Source organism: Aquarana catesbeiana, linkage group LG03 (genome assembly GCF_042186555.1).
Source record: "Aquarana catesbeiana isolate 2022-GZ linkage group LG03, ASM4218655v1, whole genome shotgun sequence".
In the NCBI taxonomy this organism is placed as follows: Eukaryota; Metazoa; Chordata; class Amphibia; order Anura; family Ranidae; genus Aquarana; species Aquarana catesbeiana.
The window spans coordinates 416,070,760-416,090,579 of record NC_133326.1 but is presented as its reverse complement, the minus strand read 5'-3'; the positions used below and the strand labels follow the sequence as shown (position 1 = coordinate 416,090,579).

Sequence of the window (19,820 nt, the reverse complement as noted above, 5' to 3'; positions counted from 1 at the left end):
GAACGGCGTGCCCATGTTTATCCCAGTAGCGTCTGCTTCGTCACCTCAAGTAGTCACAGGCGCAGCAGCCTCCACTGGCTTTGCTGCAATTTTTGGCCCTCATTGGTTCGCAGGTCCATCGCCATGAAAGATTCTCCTGGTCCTCGGGTTTAGCCAGTCATCCTTCCTATTTGAGCTCCACCCCATCATTATGGCAGCTCAGGTCTGGGGCCACACCTGGATAGGGCAGACGTGGTCTTCTCCACAGACAACCTAGCCACAGCCGAAATTGGCAACAAAGACAGATCCAAGTCCTTGGCCATCATGTCCTTCCTACGCAGGCTGGTGCAGATATCCCTTCACTACAAATTCAGTGTGCACTGTACCTACATTCCTGGCAATGCAACCTTGCAGCGGACGCGATATCCCGCCTTAACTTAACTTAACTCATTGTTTCCTGCAGAAACACGGAGCTGACCCGACCACTTCTCCTATCCCACTTTGGTCTGAAGAACCACCTTCGCAACGCAACCCAATAATAAACTGATCACGGTCTCGCAACACACTGAAGGCATACCACACCGCCTGGAACACCTACTACAGGTTTCTAGCCTCGTCCCCCGGGTCAGGGACAGGCAACATAAAGCATGTCCTGGCCTTTAGGACCCTGAAAAGCATCCCTTGTTCACAGCCCATGTTGTCAATGCCATCCTACGTGGCATCCAGAAACATCCACCAATAGCCGTTAGTGAGTGCTTACCCAGCTCTCAAATGCCACGTTCCGGGACATGTCGGCTATCCAGTCACAGACCCCCTTTGGCTTACTGCCCAGCTTGGTCATCCAAGCGGCTATCTACCTGGCCTTCTACGGTTTCCTGCGGCTAGGTGAATTTACCTACAGTAGCCCTGGTTGCCAGGTCCAAGAGAAATTGAGACACAATTTCCGGTTCCAAGACCAACAAGCGTCACTTTCGGTTATTGGTGGAACGAACGCCAATAGCGGCATTTCCTATTCACAATTCTTTGATTTTTTATGCCTGATTTTATCTTGCTTTCTGTAAGTATTCATTCGTAAATGCGTAGTACACCTATTGCCAAACTGTACTTCACTATAGTTCCCTCCTTTTATTTCGCTTTGGGTACTAATATCTTGGATGAGTAGCATGAACATGTGAGATCTGCCTGATGAATTGATGTAAAGCTGCCATCCCTGGCCATCATTATTAAACCTGAAGTGACCCCTAGACTGAAAAGCTAAGGGTCCATTCCATCCAGGAGGGAGTGATTGCTCACCTTGAAATTCTTGGAGCACTTTGCACTTTTTTGGATTGGAGCACATTGTTTACTTTTATATGGACATTCACTTATTAATGAATTTTATTATATTATCATTTGTTATGTTTGCGAGCGCTGTAGTTTATATCTGTATTTTGTTTGTCAAGTGAATAGCACTTTGTATACAGCAGCTGCACTTTATATCTTCATGTATTCTTATTTCACATTTGTTTTACCATTAGCGCGAGTATATATATGAAGTGCACTACCCCAGTAGGAGCTGCTAGTTAGTTTGTTCCTTTTCGCCAGTGTGGTTCTATTACTCCCCACTTCCTTGCACTGATGACACAGCAGACAGTCTTGAACAAATAACACAAACGTTATTCTTTCCATTGATATATGGCAGAAAGAATGTGAGTAAATCCTCTCACTGGTCAAACAAGGCGTCACTCTTGACAGAATGCAGGTGGTCACATCCCCAATGCTATTCTGTCATTTCTTCCCACCAAATTAAACCCAGCCAGGCTTAAACCAAACCGGGTAATGCCTGAAATTTGCACCTAACTCTAACCCTCTCTAACTATTTAGCACACACCTAAGTAGGTGGGCACTACATATATATCTAGAATATATTTTGTTTTCATATTTGATGAAGGGTCTGGTTTCTCCCTTGTAATTCACCACTCATTCCACTAGATCAGTAGGAACTTCATCCACTGTTCAGTATCAGGCTTCTATCGACCAGTTGTTCAGAGTTACTACCACCTTGTTTTTAGTTCAGACATTCACCAGGTTTTATTGTGTGGATGTGGCACTCTTATCTGAGGTGTCCAAAAGATCTTGCAGGTAGCTATGTGATCATAGGACAATACGAGGACAATATGCGACCAGTCTAAACTATGTGGCATGTTCACCAATGCCAGGAGCCTGGCGGACAAGATGGGTGAACTAGAGATACTGTTGTACAAGGAGGATTTGGATTTTGTGGGAATTTCAGAGACCTGGTTCAACAGCTCTCATGATTGGCTGGCAAACATTCAAGGGTATACCCTATACCGCAAGGACAGAGAGGGTAAAAAAGGGGGAGGGGTATGCCTATATATCAAGAATAATGTACAAGTGAATGAGAGAGATGACATCACTGAGGGGGCTAGGGAGGAGGTGGAATCTTTATGGGTAGAGCTCCAAAGGGATGAAGCTAAGGGGAAAATAATACTGGGAGTATGCTATAGGCCCCCTAACCTGAGGGAGGAAGTGGAGACGGATCTCCTATCACAAATTGGATTAGCAGCAAGGATGGGAAGTGTTATCATAATGGGGGATTTTAATTATCCAGACATAGACTGGGCGGAGGGAACCGCGCATTCATTTAAGGCTCGCCAGTTCCTTAGTGTCTTGCAGGACAATTTTATGGGTCAGATGGTAGACGCACCAACTAGAAATAAAACATTACTAGATCTACTGATTACCAACAATACAGACCTGATAACAGATGTGGAAATACGGGGCAATTTAGGTAACAGCGATCACAGGTCAATTAGTTTCAGTATAAATCACACAAATAGGAGACATGAAGGGAACACAAAGACACTGAATTTCAAAAGAGCCAACTTCCCTAAACTACAAACCTTGCTAAAAGGCATAAATTGGGATAAAATATTAGGAACAAAGAATACGGAGGAGAGATGGGTTTGCTTTAAGAGCATATTAAATAAGGGCATTAGCCAATGTATCCCATTGGGTAATAAATTTAAAAGAGCGAACAAACATCCTGGATGGCTTAACTCCAATGTAAAAATGCATATAAAAGCAAAGGAGAAGGCCTTCAAAAAATACAAGGTTGAGGGATCATCCACAGCATTCAGAATTTATAAAGAATGCAATAAGAAATGTAAGGGTGCAATTAGGATGGCTAAGATAGAACATGAAAGACACATAGCGGAGGAGAGCAAAAAAAATCCCAAGAAATTCTTTAAGTATGTAAACAGTAAAAAAGGGAGGACAGACCATATTGGCCCCATAAAGAATGAGGAAGGACATCTGGTTACAAAGGATGGGGAGATGGCAAAGGTATTGAATTTATTCTTCTCCTCAGTCTTCACGAGTGAATCGGGGGGCTTCAGTAACCAAAACTGCAGTGTTTATCCTCATGACACAACACAGGAAGCACCTACATGGTTAACAGAGGACGGAATTAAAATTAGACTTGAGAAACTTAACATTAATAAATCACCGGGACCAGATGGCTTGCATCCGAGGGTACTTAGGGAACTCAGTCAGGTGATTGCCAGACCGTTGTTCCTAATTTTTACAGACAGTCTATTGACTGGAATGGTACCAGCTGATTGGAGAAAAGCCAATGTAGCACCAATATTTAAAAAGGGCCCAAAAAACATCCCTGGGAATTACAGACCAGTTAGCCTAACATCAATAGTATGTAAACTCCTGGAGGGGATGATAAGGGACTCTATACAAGATTTTAGTAATAAGAATGATATCATTAGCAGTAATCAGCATGGATCCATGAAGAATCGTTCTTGCCAAACCAATCTATTAACCTTCTATGAGGAGGTGAGTTGCCATCTAGATAAAGGAAGGCCCGTAGACGTGGTGTATCTGGATTTTGCAAAAGCATTTGACACAGTTCCCCATAAACGTTTACTGTACAAAATAAGGTGCGTTGGCATGGACCATAGGGTGAGTAAATGGATTGAAAACTGGCTACAAGGGCGTGTTCAGAGGGTGGTGATAAATGGGGAGTACTCAGAATGGTCAGGGGTGGGTAGTGGGGTTCCCCAGGGTTCTGTGCTGGGACCAATCCTATTTAATTTGTTCATAAACGACCTGGAGGATGGGATAAACAGTTCAATCTCTGTATTTGCAGACGATACTAAGCTAAGCAGGGCAATAACTTCTCCGCATGATGTGGATATCTTGCAAAAAGACCTGAACAAATTAATGGGGTGGGCGACTACATGACAAATGAGGTTCAATGTAGAAAAATGTAAAATAATGCATTTGGGTGGCAAAAATATGAATGCAATCTATACACTGGGGGGAGAACCTCTGGGGGAATCTAGGATGGAAAAGGACCTGGGGGTCCTAGTGGATGATAGGCTCAGCAATGGCATGCAATGCCAAGCTGCTGCTAATAAAGCAAACAGAATATTGGCATGCATTAAAAGGGGGATCAACTGCAGAGATAAAACGATAATTCTCCCGCTCTACAAGACTCTGGTCCGCCCGCACCTGGAGTATGCTGTCCAGTTCTGGGCACCAGTCCTCAGGAGGGACGTACTGGAAATGGAGCGAGTACAAAGAAGGGCAACAAAGCTAATAAAGGGTCTGGAGGATCTTAGTTATGAGGAAAGGTTGCGAGCATTGAACTTATTCTCTCTGGAGAAGAGACGCTTGAGAGGGGATATGATTTCAATTTACAAATACTGTACTGGTGACCCCACAATAGGGATAAAACTTTTTCGCAGAAGAGAGTTTAATAAGACTCGTGGCCACTCATTACAATTAGAAGAAAAGAGGTTTAACCTTAAACTACGTAGAGGGTTCTTTACTGTAAGAGCGGCAAGGATGTGGAATTCCCTTCCACAGGCGGTGGTCTCAGCGGGGAGCATTGATAGCTTCAAGAAACTATTAGATAATCACCTGAATGACCGCAATATACAGGGATATGTAATGTAATACTGACACATAATCACACACATAGGTTGGACTTGATGGACTTGTGTCTTTTTTCAACCTCACCTACTATGTAACTATATATGTAACTATCTAGAGCCTAACACTTATTGGTCATTGCACATCAGGCGTAAAAAGCATTTTCCCCTTCCCATGTTTGGGAGTGCTATTGGATATCTCAGTGAAAATTGAGTACTGTCCGTGATACTTATTTGCACTAACATACAATTTTTCAGGACAAGCTTTCGGGGTATGTCCCCTTCTTCAAGGTCCAAGCAATACAGCTACAATCACATCAATGATATCTCAGTGGTATGCTATGTCCCCAGTGAAAGGAAATTTTACAGTCACTGCAAAATTTTTTTTTTTTTTTCAGTTGGTCATTGGGGGACATGGCTCCAACCACATTGTATTTCATAGTTTTCAAGCTGTGTTAAATTTAAAAAAGGTGGCTAAGGTTCATGGTTTGGAAGGTTATCTGCATTTACCTTTTGACTGCTAACTACTCCTGAGGCTGGTCATCTGTACAGAAAGACCAAGCCTTCATTTACTTAGTGTCCAACCACCAAGTGACAGGGCATATACCTCCATGGTCTATTGTGTTCCCCAATTAACTACAAAAGAAAGGAATTTTTTTAGTGAGTGCAAAAATCTCCTATTTCATGTATGTATTTAGATGACTGTTTAAACTTTAATTTTAACAGCTTTTCTTAGAGGCTGATTTTTAGGTAGTAATGTTCTATTCTCACATTCCAACTGTATGTTGTAATAGATCTTGCACAAAATTTTATTATTAATTTAAATACAACTATGCTAAATACCAGGAATATTTTGAATCATTATCATTTAGTATTTGTTTTTGTTTGTTCTTTACTAGGCTAATACGCTGCCTGCTATTATAAGGTAAACTTAATTTTGGAACAATGGACAATGACACATTTTGCTTTGCCTTCAAATTCATTAACCATTTGTGTATTGCTGTATGATGGACCAGTGGCCCTTTTTTACCCAGTGCCATTTATGAATGGCACTGGATAAAAAGCTGTTGGGTGGCTGTCATTAGACTGTTTTTTTTTAAATAGTTTTGTCTCCTCCTTCCTTTATATGGTAAAAAAAAACAAAACAAATAAACAGCAGTTATTAAATACCACCAAAAGACAGATTTATCTATCTCAAAAAAAGTAAAAAAGTCACTTAGGTCCATGACAGAGTAACTGTCAGTCAAACTATCATAGCGCACTGAAAATTGACTGGTAATAAAGGAGTATTACAGGCTGGTACTCCAGTGGGTAAACTAGACAGTGGTGGCAATAAGATCATAGATTTTGTCTATGATCTTTTTCACACTCCAGTAGAGAAGTTCTGAAAATATTATATGTGGTAAATATAAAAACACTTTTCTTAAACAATGACAGTCTGTACAAATATGTCTTAAACTGTGTATAAAGCCAAAATCTTTTTAGTCTGAGTACACATTGCCACAACTTGTCATGCAACCTAGGAATTCAAAGTTGCATGTCAAGTCACACCCTATTAACTGCAATGGACTTAAGTCGCAGTGACTTAGAAAAAGTTTCCTGCACTATTTTTGAGGTTACTTCATCACGACTTGCATTGACTTCTGTTAATGAATTCACAAACAAGCCACAATGAAGTCTTGTGGAAAAGTCATACCTTATGTTGGGCGACATGTCTGTATCATGTTGAGAAAATTTTCCTTTACTTTCCGTCCCAGTGACACATGTGTAAGTGAGAGGAAATCTCTTTAAAGCAAGGGTAACAGTTGTCATCAGAGCGGATACATATCCGTTTCCATTGGAGGTTTTACCCATCACCTCCTTTTCTCTGACAACTCACAAAATTGGGGTTTCCTACCACTTTATGTCCCAGAGGCAATGGTCATCAGTAGAACATAAAGAAAGGGTGACTTTCCCCACCATGGACACAGACCGCAATTAAAACATGACAATGGTTCTCAACCCTTACCATTCACTACATTCTTTTTAAAGTGTTTAGATAATAAAAGTAAGGAAAAAATACAAGAAGGCACCCAGCCTTCTGTCAGATATTCATCCCAGTTCCATTATTTATAAGAGCTCTGTAACTACAATGTTAATTACAGTTTACAATAAATGAATCAAAGGTTGCCCTTTGAACTATGGACAGATGTGCAGGCACGGTCCTTCTACTCTCAGGTTATTCTGAGATAAGGGATGTAAATTTTTCATGCTTATGTCAATGCAAAGGAGTGCCAAAAGAGGATTGATCATGGGACTGTCATTTAAATTTGATGAGAGTCTTAAACTAACACAAATGTTTTCAGGATTCCTCACACTGTTTTCTGTGTTAAACAAGATTTGCCAAATTCCATGCTTAGGTAACAAATGCAGATCAGGGTAGTTACTTACTTGTACAGAATTACTACTTAGGCACCACTTTTGTATGAGAATGTTGCATATCTGTTCCAGAAGAAACAAGTTAATGTAAAAAATGTAATTCATGAATCCAAACAAGTCAACAGTTGTTCATATTATATAAATATGTGTTGAATGGGCTATAATCATTTTTCTGGTAAAGTGAAAAGAAGTTGAACTGGTGTATTTGTAACCAACTCAGTTAAATGTTTAACATTTATTAACAAAAAAAATAAAATAAATGTGTTTTCAGGCCACCATCATTAGTAAAACCAGACCCACTGAAGAAGCCTCCCTTGCCAGGCCAACCTTCCACTGTAAGATCAAACTTTTCAAGGTAAGTAGGAGCTTTAAATATATCTAGAATCCTAATGAACAACTTCTGGTAGAGCACAGTAAAAATATAACACTGTGTGTAGGTAAATAAAAAAATAAATTTGTATACAGGGTATACAGATAACAAGGTGCATTGTAAAGTCTGGTATATTCCCTATTCTACAGAATATTAAATTCGGCCTTGAATTAAAAAACATGTAATTGAAAGGTCATTCACCTAGTGAAAAGAAAGCAGTGTGCATTTTAAGTAATAGTGAGTACTGGTGGCAAACCACAAACTAAAATATAAAAAATATAAAAATATAAAAAAAAATATAAAAATGATAAAGCCACCACCCCAAAAGTGTTCCCACACCAAAAAATATCTGACAAATTAATAGGTAATGTGACGCTAAATCCAAAAAAGTGTGCAAAAATACAATATAAATGGTGTGAAATAATTAGTGACTAAATATTGAATATTATGATGATAACGTACAACAACCACGTAAATGGAGATTCTAAAAGAAAATCCAAATGATAATTGTGTCAAAAACAATTAATCTTAAGGTTAAGGTCCAATAATATAAAAAAAATACTAAATTCATGCAAAAATCATGCCCTCGATAAAAGGTCCCATAAACAGTGCAATCCAGATTGTGACAATCTCCGGGAATGGTGAAAATACTGATACCGGCAACAAATCCCCAGTGCAGCCAAAATGTGGTCTCCCCAGGCCCTCACCTTAAGAGTCACACTGAGGCAGCACGACTTGCAGCGCGACTGCCTCAGACGACTTGAACACGACTGCAGTGGCAACTTGCAAAACAACTTCTATATAGAAGTCAATGCAAGTCGCCTCAAGTCGCCCCCAAAGTAGTACAGGAACCTTTTTCTAAGTCGGAGCGACTTGCATCGCTCCGATTAGAATGGTTCCATTGTACAGAACGGGACGCTACTTGTCAGGGGGCTAAGTCGCCTGACAAGTCGTCCTAGTGTGAACCGGCTCTAAGGCTGATCGATTACAGCCCAGTTAATATAACACAGATGAAAGGACAGCTCCACGATCCTCCTCAAAAGGACTCTCTTAAAGGTCTCCTGTTTTGACACAGCACTCCACTCCCAGGGCATCCCAGTCAATTAGCCAAGCAATATAAAAGAGGGGAAGGGATACTCCATGGTGTAGTATTTAAATAGAACACAATTTATTTAAAATATCCACTTACATAAGTAAATCACAAACGAGCGCATACTACAGCTGATTCCCGATCCCGGCCGTGATTGGGAAAAGCCGAACAGGACCCGCCTCTCCTCCCCGACGCATTGAGTGACCGTCACATCACTTTTTCAAAGGGCATGGAGACGGGTAAAGCGGGGATTACTCTTATAGCGGGACGGTTACCAAGGTAACCCCTGCTCAATACTTAAAGCATACTAATCCTTGCCACTAAACATATAGCAACACAGAATAGCAGATAATGACATGACTGATTTGTAATTGTATGAAATAGCCAGTGTCTGTTTTAAAAAAATGTCATGTCATTATCTGCTATTCTGCGTTGCTATATGTTTAGTGGCAGGGATTAGTATGCTTTAAGTATCGAGCAGGGGTTACCTTGGTAGCCGTCCCGCTATAAGAGTAATCCCCGCTTTACCTGTCTCCATACCCTTTGAAAAAGTGACGTGATGGTCACGCAATGCGTCAGGGAGGAGAGGCGTGTCTTGTTCGTTTTTTCCCGATCACGGCCGGGATCGGGAATCAGCTGTAGTGTGCGCTCGTTTGTGATTTTACTTATGTAAGTGTATAAATTGTGTTCTATTTAAATACTACACCATGGAGTATTCCTTCCCCTCTTTTATATTGCTTGGCTAATTGACCGAGTGCCCTGGGAGTGGAGTGCTGTGTCAAAACAGGAGACCCTAAGGAGAGTACTTTTGAGGAGGATCATGGAGCTGTCCTTTCATCTGTGTTATATTAACTGGGCTGTAATCGATCAGCCTTAAAGTGAGAGGCTGGGGAGACCACATTTTGGCTGCACTGGGGATTTGTTGCCGGTATCAGTATTTTCACCATTCCTGGAGATTGTCACAATCTGGATTGCACTGTTAATGGGACCTTTTATCGAGGGCATGATTTTTGCATGAATTTAGTATTTTTTGATATTATTGGACCTTAACCTTATACATCTTTATTTCACTTGTGTGAACTTTCACATGTTTTAATCATTTCTGCACATATATTGTTATTACACAGAATATATTTGCACTGTCATTAATCATTTTTAGTATTTTGTATTATATTTATTGTTTTCATTTTCATTTGCACAGTGGTCTGATTTATTCATTAATGTACTCTTATTATTAAGTTTTGCTTGGATCCAGACACTTTTTGGATTATTTGATGATAACCCCCGTTTTTTGGATTTATGTATGAGGCTCAATAGTGATTTAGAAATAGGGAAACCTATACCCAATTTTTGTTGTAGCAATGGTTTATTATAACCTTTGGTACACAATATGATGGCAGATTAATTGTTTTTGACACAATTATCATTTGGATTTTCTTTTAGAATCTCCATTTACGTGGTTGTTTTACATTATCATCATAATATTCAATATTTAGTCACTAATTATTTCACACCATTTATATTGTATTTTTGCACACTTTTTTGGATTTAGCGCCACATTACCTATTAATTTGTCAGTGTGCATTTTACACGTGTTTAAGTGTGCTTTTATTCTTACAAAGCTAACTAGAAAATTGCAATGCACAACTTTTGAGTTTTTTTTTTTCCTGGGGATAGGGTCGGGGTTGATACAGAGCCATTATTCTGATTAGAAAACAGTTTTCCCCAAAAGTAGATAGTCGCTACTTTCCATATACAAGAATGTGCATTTAATTTTTTTGCTAATAATGTTTTTTTTTTGTTCATTATCAAATTTATTGAGATTTAGTGTAACAAGACATAACAGTTAAAAAAAACATGATTCATATTTATTATCAACATACACATTATATCCTGTACATATACCTATCTCAAATTTTTCCCCCATAAGCAACAACATAAACAAAAACAAACACAACACAGAGAAAGAAGAAGAAAAAAAAAACATCACCCCTAAGAAACCATTTAATATTCTAATAGTCTACTCTTCCTGTTGCCATTACCTCATAAATACATATTCCATCTTATTATATTGTACAAAGATTGGGCTAGCTCCAAAAAAAACCCAACTTCCCCTTATCCAGTCCCTCTACCTCAACTTTATGTTATTCCATAATATCTTAATGTATAACATGGATTACCTAAAATACCATAATAATATTTAAAAAAAAGGGTGAGAGAAGACCCTCCGAGGTGACCAAATACCCTAAGTGTTTAAGTTAGAGAGTTTCAGCCTTTAGCTCCCCAAACCAAAAGTGACTTCCTCTAAAAACCCCACAAAATACATTATAGACCTACACCACAAAACTTACAGTGAATTGTTCAAGTTACCATCCATACCCCTTACATTATTTACATAATATAATAATAATAATTTGCTAATAATTGGTTTTTACTGTTGTTCAACTTTGTAGGCAATTGCCACACAGTGAACTGGTAAGTAGTGTTTGTGATTATTATTTAAATTTATTTGTGATGCTCATAGCAGATTTATAAGGCTCGGTTCACACTGCTGTGATGCGATTTAGATGCCATTTTCAGTTTGATTATGTAGTGTGACTTTACATATTCCATGGGACCAAATCACACTGTAAATCACACCAAAGTGGCACAGGAACCTTTTTCAAAGTTGAACTGTGCTGAGTCACATTGATGAGAATGTGCACCATTGAATATGTGCTATATTAAAAAAAAAAAGTGTTTTTCCTTGTCAAGTCACACTAGTGTGAACCAGCAATTACAGTTTTTTGTTATCACGTAAAATGCATATTTTGCCCTGGATAGTTAATGTATTTGTTTACACCAACCTTTATAGGGACATGCAGTAGATTCAATTTTTTTACACTCTTTTAACACTGAAGTTGTGTAGAATTATCATATGTAGTGTCTACTTACTTTTCAGCAGCCTGTGTCCTATGGTGTGCAGTCATGCACACTTCTGGGTTTTACCTTGGGTGTCACGACTGCAGAAACCAAACTCTGCCTCTAAATGTTCAGAATTGTGGACAGATGCTTTTTGAGGGGACAGATAAGGCATAGAAAACCAGTGGAGACCATGTAAAACCCATCATTAAAATAGGTGTGTGGTGGGATGCATGAAGTATAAATTAGCATAGAGGAGAACAAAGGGTGGTCACTGCTGAGAGTTGTAATACTATTTTCTACAGGGGATTAAGAGATATTACAAAGATGAGAGGGACCAGTGTGACATGCTGATGCATACTGTATATCTGCAGAATTCAGACATGAATTTTGCACTCTATAACTAGGTGTTATTGGGATTGACTGTATAAAAGCTCACCACCACTATACTGTCAAAGAGCATCAGTGTAGCCATATTGTTGGAGACAAATGTTGACTATCTGCAGTGCTGCTTTGTGTGGCGGGACATGAGAAGCATAATTTACATGGTATTGTTCTTGTGCAGTCATGGTGCAGGACTTTTGTTTTGCTACAGGGGTGGTGAAACTAATTTAACATTGCCATACCCATTTTTACTATCCCTATTCGCATCTATGCATCTACAAACTTTATCACGTTGGGTGCAAAATTTACTAGTAGCAAGAATGAATTTAGGAAGGCCGTCAATTTTATTGAAGTACTGACACTTCACTGGAATTCTGTAGTTCCTCGGTCATAAAGCCTCCAAACATGCACAAACAAATAGTGGACACTGCTTCCTAAAATGGCATAGTAGTTATTGGTGGCGAAGATCACACAAACCACATCACTCACTCAGGAGCACATGAAAAATGCAGTTTTCTCTCATTGATCAGCATATATGTTTCAAAAGTCCCTCTAACACCAAGGACATTTGTCATAGCTAGCTTAGTTGAAAAATAAAAGTATAACCATAAAAAATTACAAAATATATTGGGGGGGGGAAATTTACCTTATATTCTGAGTAGCAATGAGGAAAATGGCTGAAATTTGCTTCAGAGTTTGGCAAATTGATCAAAAAAGTTCACTGGAAGCAAATAAAAAGAACATTGAATAGAATTCAATAAGATGTGAATTTTGATGACACTTGTGACCTCTTGGGAGCTGCTTGGCAAGTTTTTGCCAAACAAATAGCTTTGGAAGCCAGGTACCTTGTGGGGAACATTTGTCAAAAGTGTACAGCCAGAGGAGGGGCCTATTCATAAAGCTCTGAGAGTGAAAATACACAAATTCTTTAAAAAGACTTGGTGGATGCCTTAAAGCTTTATGTGGTGGTTCTGAACCAGTCAGGTTTTCAATGCGTCTCAGTTTCAGCAACAATGTATTTTTGGCTGTGAATATATTTACAACTAATTTTGTTTACGTACAGTACAACAGCTACTTTTTTTTTTCTTTTTTTTTTTTTCATTTCAGTTGAATTAAGTAACTTTTTTTTTTTTTTTGCCTGTTAGCACCAGAATGCACATTTCTATCAAGCGGGAGTAGGCCTGCTTTGACTAGCAGAAGTAGTAGTCTCCCAATACTTTTATTTTTTTAAGTCAGAAAAAAGCCAGCATTGTTTATGGGCCCTCTTCTTCCTTCTTCACTAATCCCACTAGAACCCTTTAAACTGGCTACAGCTGAAGTTAGAATTGTTCAAAGAATTGTTCAAGTAATTGTTCAGAAGATAACAGCGATGCCTAGCTCTCCCTTTCCACTAATATATATATATATATATATATATATATATATATATATATATATATATATATATATGAACCAGGAAAACACGAACAGGGGTCCCAGGGGTCGCAGTTGCGACCCGTCCCATGCTCCAGGGGACCCGTGTGGCCCCCCTGCCCAACTTGATAGGAGGGCAGCTGCATCATGTAGAGGAACCAATCCCTCCATGTAGCTGCTAAATGCCCACTTCTCCTCCTCTGCCTCCCGCAGAACTTCAGTGACTGCAGGAGGGAACTAGAGGGCATCAGTTCCTTTACATGATGCTCCTGCTGCCTCCCTATCCCTGTCTAAATCTGACAGAACCCCCGCAGCAGCAAGCAGTTTCTGCCCCTGGCCCCTGTGTGCTTCCCTGTCCCCCACAGTGCTGCTGGGCTTCCCCCTCACGCCAACCGCTTGCTGCTGCGGGGGGTTCTGTCAGATTTGGGAGCTAGGAATGGGCTGATAAGTGTGTCATTTACCAGCCCCTTGCTTGTCATAATGAATAGAGTCAGTGATTTTTTTGCTTCAGTTTTTGAATGAATGGGAAACTCTGTACAGAGCTAATCCTGTTCATTCATTCTGTGCAGCTGAGGCTGCAGAGAAAGGGACTGAGGAATCTGTCCTCAGTCCCTTTCTCTGTCTCTGTTAGACCCCTGATATTTCACCAAAGCCCCCAATGGGGGGGGGGTCCTAAAAAATATTTAAAAAATAAACAAAAATAAAATTGTATAAAAAATACAATTTAATAAAACGGTAAAACAAATATAAAAAACTACTGACACCAGTGGTGGAACTACCAGGGTCACAAAGGTTGTGGGCGTTATCCAGATTGTAGGTAGTCAAGAAGGTTGTTATGAGGTAGCAACCTATATTGTTGTGGACAATGTGTTCAAGAAGCTTAGAGACAAATGGGAGCAGAAATATGAGTCTTAGGTTGTTCAAACAGGTGGGATCCAGTACAGGTTTTTTAAGTATTGGAGTAACCAGGGCATGTTTGAGAGGGGAGGGAAAGGTGCCAGTGGAGAGGGAGAGATTGACGTTGTGGGTTATAGAGTGTAGGAAAGAGCAGGATGGGGCTGTAGTAGTTGTGTGGGGAGAGGGTCCAGGGGATAGGTGGTAAGGTGGGAATCAGAAAGGAGTTTGACAACATCCTCAGTGGTAAAAAGGTCAAAGGAGGAATGTACCGAGTGTGGTGTTGGACTTGGTATGTTGGTTGGAGGAAAAAGCTGGATACTGGAGATCTCATTACAAATTGTATAGATCTAGATTTTGAAATGATTCACTATCTGCTGGGCAGTAAGTAAGTTAATGAGTGGAGGCAGTGGGGGTACAGTAGAGAATTAAGGGTATAAAATAGTTGACTGGATGAGAGGGTTTTGCTGAGAGTGGTGTAGTAGAATTTTTTATCAGTGTCGAGGCAGGAGCTGTATTTGAGAGGTCAGATTTGTAGAAAGTGAAGTCTTGCAGGGATTTAGTTTTACGCCATACCTGCTTAGGAGCATGACTGTGTCTCTTGTACTTCTGGTGTCGTCTGTTTACCAGGGTTGTAGCAAGCAAGGCCTGGTTCTGAGTGTAGAGCAGGGATCTCAAACTGGCAGCCCTCCAGCTGTTGCAAAACTACAAGTCCCATCATGCCTCTGTCTGTTGGAGTCATGCTCGTAACTGTCAGCCTTGCAATGCCTCATGGGAACAGCTCAAGGGCCGCCAGTTTGAGACCCCTGGTGTAGCAAGTGTGTCCAGGGAAGATGAAACTAAGTTGTTGTAGACAGAAGTGGCCAGGTCTGGGAATGACAGAGGTTCAATTTTGTCATTAGCAGTCAAATAGCAGAGTGATGAAGGCAAGGGTTGAGGTGGTGAAGATTTCTACGGTAACTGCTCGCTGGAGGCATAGGTGGTTGGAAACAACAAGAGTAAAAAAACTGATAAGTTTGTGATCAGAGAGAGGAAAATGAGTGTTGGAGAGGTTGCAGGGAGTGCAGTGGTGGGAGAATGCAAGGTCAAGGATGTTTCCTTTGGTGTAAGTTGAGGTTTGTGTCAAATTCATTGAGCATGACACTTGTCCAGGGCTCCTCCCATATAAATCTTTACCACCCCAAACCTTCTCTTCTTCACTCTGTTACTGATTGCATTTATGATAAAATGAAACCCATCTCATATCCAGACCTGCAGTCTGCTCACATAATTTGTAATAAAACACATTTTCCATTCTGAAGCTTTCCTCCAACCACTTTATTTTATATATACTGTGATTCTATACTTGCCAAATATGCTGCAGAAATCTCCCTCCTTAAATCTGGCTGCAGCTATTTTAATGGTGGGCAGCTGAAGCTGCTGCCTGTTCACTTCCTGTATTTATACAGAGACACAAAGGCACACTTCCAGCTCTGCAGCCCTGCAGCTTTCATTGTCCCTCTTATGACTCACCCCCCCTCCATTCCTGTCAAACTCTCACAAGTGTGAGAGAGAGAGCTGTGCATGATGTCATAAGCCTAGGTTAATGACCAGACAAGAAACAGGAACTGGGCTGTATAAAGTATTTACTGGCAGAAAAAAAAATGTTTTACTATGCAAAGTTAAAACAGGGGGAGAAGATTTAATAGATGGAAAGTTGAAAAAATTACTGAAGGTCCACTTTAAGTTCTGTCAGCACTCCAGATGTTACCAAGAACAGAGCATTGCTGATACACAACTTCGCTGACACTTCACAATGTTTTCACATCTGCATTTTAGAGCCAATGCTCTTATTTATACATTTATATAGAAAGAGGTGTTGCTCGCGTTATTTCAATAAAGGAAAGCCGCTATTTGATGTTTTTCCCAAGTGCTGACATTTCCTCCAGTGATTAATGCTATACAGAGGCATTGTCAGCCTGACAGTCATAGCATCGGGTGGATCTGGAAATTGAGAAGTTGGAAGTGCTACTACACCTGTTCCCATATCTGAGCACTGCTCTTACATTTTTGGAATATTGGAGATAGAGGGATGAAGGTGGGTGGAATGTGGAATAGTGGTAGGAAGTATTTTTTGCTCTCTCTGTTTTTGCACTTATTTTTTAACCTTTTATCATAATGTGGATGTGGCTTCCCTCTCTCATAGCTTTGTGATGGCGCCTTCTGCTGGTCAAAGTAGATCTAGTACTATTTGATCAAGCTGCAAAATAATAAAAAAAGTTTGTGTGTATATATATATATTATACAGTATCTCACACAGTGAGTACACCCCTCATGTTTTTGTAAATATTTTATTATATCTTTTTATGTGACAACACTGAAGAAATGACACGTTGCTACAATGTAAAGTAGTGAGTGTACAGCTTGTATAACAGTGTAAATTTGCTGTCCCCTCAAAATAACTCAACACACAGCCATTAATGTCTAAACCGCTGGCAAAAAAAGTGAGCACACCCCTAAGTGAAAATGTCCAAATTTGGTTTTGTGTGGCCACCAATATTTTCCAGCACTGCCTTAACCCTCTTGGGCATGGAGTTCACCAGAGATTCACAGGTTGCCACTGGAGTGCTCTTCCACTCCTCCAGACGATATCACGGAGCTGGTGGATGGTATGGTTTTGCACTCCTCCACCTTCCAATTGAGGATGCCCCACAGATGCTCAATAGAGTTTAGGTATGGAGACATGCTTGGTCAGTCCATCTCCTTTACCCTCAGCTTCTTTAGCAAGGCAGTGGTCGTCTTGGAGGTGTGTTTGGAGTTGTTATCATGTCGGAATACTGCCCTGCGGTCCAGTCTCCAAAGGGAGGGGATCATGCTCTGCTTCAGTATGTCATGGTACATGTTGGCATTCATGGTTCCCTCAATGAACTGTAGCTCCCCAGTGCCGGAAGCACTCATGCAGCCCCAGACAATACACTCCCATCACCATGTTTGACTGTAGGCAAGACACACTTGTCTTTGTACTCCTCACCTGGCTGCCACTACACACGCTTGTCACCATCTGAACCAAATAAGTTTATCTTGGTTTATCTTGGTCTTATCAGACCACAGCACATGGTTCCAGTAACCCATGTCCTTAGGCTGCTTGTCTTCAGCAAACTGTTTGTGGGCTTTCTTGTGCATCATCTTTAGAAGAGCTTCTTTCTGGGATGACAGCCATGCAGACCAATTTGATGCAGTGTGTGGCATATGGTTTCAGTACTGACAGGCTGATCCCCCACCCCTTCAACCTCTGCAGCAATGCTGGCAGCACTCATACGTCTATTTCCCAAAGACAACCTCTGGATATAATGCTGAGCATGTGCACTCAACTGCTTTAGTCAACCATGGCAAGGCCATCTTTATGTATAACAACAATTCTTTGTTTCAGATCCTCAGAGAGTATATATATATATATATATATATATATATATATATATATATATATAATTATTATTAAAAAAAACAGGGGTGGGAAGAGGCCTCCAACCAAGTGTCCAGGTCCTGCTGGAGACCAACAGGCTCAATGTGCACACCCATTATAATCAAGGGTATAGCAGCATTAAGAGTTTCCATCCCTCCCTAGGATTGAGGCTGCAAAGGGGCAGCCAGAGTGTGCGTGTCTGCATGGTGCAGGTTTAGTCTGTAATGGAACAGAAGGAGGCCTTAAAGGGGTTGTAAACCCTTGTGTTTTTTCACCTTAATGCATCCTATGCATTAAGGTGAAAAAACTTCTGACACTGACCAGCCGCCCAGGCCCCCCCCCGTTTTACTCACCTGAGCCGGTTTGTTCCCACAGCGGAGACATGCGCTACCTCTTTGCCCATTGTCTTGGCTCTTGATGGGATAGCTTGACAGCAGTGCAGCCATTGGCCCCCACTGCTGTCAATCAAATCCAATGATGCGAGTGCTGGGGGGGCGGGGCCAAGTCTGGCATTCTGTGTCTATGGACGCAAAAGCAGGACTCGGGAGCGCACCCGCATGGTAACCCCCCCCCCAGGAGAGTGCTTCTCCTAGGGGGTTTACCAATGTGAGGAGGAGCTGCCAGGGGACCCCAGAACAGGTGAATTGGGACCACTCGGTGCAAAATAAACTGCACAGCGGAGGTAAGTATGACATGTTTGTTATTTAAAAATAAAAAAATAAAAAGAGGGTTTACAACCCCTTTATGCCCCAGGGCCAGAGCAGCGAGGAGTAAAAGAGAGCTGAGTGCCATGTGCAAAGGTTGCACAAGAGCACAGCAGTGCTGAGAGTCAGTTGGTCTGTGGAACCAAACCAGAGGTCTAAGCCTGAAACCTGAGCAGCAGGTCTGCAGAACAAAGCCTGAAGGCTAAAGTCACTAATTTCCATATGTTGTAGAGATGGAGGGAACCCTTGTGAGGGCAACTGCTTGTTTTGTTGGACTTTCCTTTCGTTCATAAATAAAATTGGCCAACAAGCCCCGAAACAGCACATCTGGTATATAAATTATATATAAAAGTAGTTGCGTGCTGCCACCCAACAAAACTAAAACTAGAAATTGCTGCTGCTGTCACCTATGTGTTCCCATAAAAAACAGAATATGCAATGAGTGCAAAGGGATGGGAGTTTTTTCCACATGCTTCATGGCTAATCAAGTGTGTCTCTATTCTTTGCCCATTTGTTCCTATTACTAACCTTTGCTACGTTACTGGGTCCCTATACTGTCTACTCTCTGCAGCTTGTCCGGATCTTTGCTACCTTTAATGGATACTTCTCCTGTCTGCTACCCATCTTGACCTTGGCTACATTCACGGATCATGCCTGCTGCCAGTTCTGACTTAGTTGTGCCCACCTTGTTTCTCACATAAATCAACTCTCTTCTACCTTGTGTCAACTAGCAACATTCTGCAGCTAGAGTATATACATGTCGTTTTTTGTATTAGGCCCTGGTGGCACTCTAGTACCAGTAGGCCTGCTTGTCTTCTTAAACTCGGGGTGGCTACTGAAGGTGAATTTACACTGTATACTCTGACTAGAATGTCTTTGTCTGGACTTTACATCCTCATAAGCCAGAAACCCTTCCCAGATAGATCCACTTCAGACGTAGCTATTCGCTTAGCAAGCACAATGTACAGGGATATTGAAAATGGTAGTGACACACACTCTGGTTGAGCTGGATGGACTGTTGTTTTTATTCAGCCTTAACAACTATGTAACAATGTAATTCAAAGAGCCCATCTGTTGGGTTTAAGACCTCTTCTCCTCTTTTTTTTTTAATATATTATTATTCTCTATTAAATTTCATTAAAAAAGCATGGGGGGGAGATATTGATCATTACAATCAGAATATTTTCCAATGCTTTAACTTTCCAACATTTCCCCAATACGATTTATATCATCCACTTTTTGCCCCACCCGTCCCTTCCTCTCCCAGTTTTTTTTTTTT

General features: G+C 40.7%; 1 protein-coding gene across 2 annotated transcripts in view; it reads left to right on the top strand.

Annotated features, from left to right (window-relative positions):
* The window catches only part of LCP2 (lymphocyte cytosolic protein 2), a 460,964-nt gene that overhangs the window by 290,045 nt on the left and 151,099 nt on the right, over nt 1-19,820 (top strand). For both annotated transcript variants that reach the window (XM_073620738.1, XM_073620739.1), the window contains 3 exons: nt 5,825-5,850; nt 7,615-7,698; nt 11,257-11,278. In XM_073620738.1, coding sequence (XP_073476839.1) covers nt 5,825-5,850; nt 7,615-7,698; nt 11,257-11,278 — 132 coding nt within the window. The remainder of the gene's footprint in view (nt 1-5,824; nt 5,851-7,614; nt 7,699-11,256; nt 11,279-19,820) is intronic.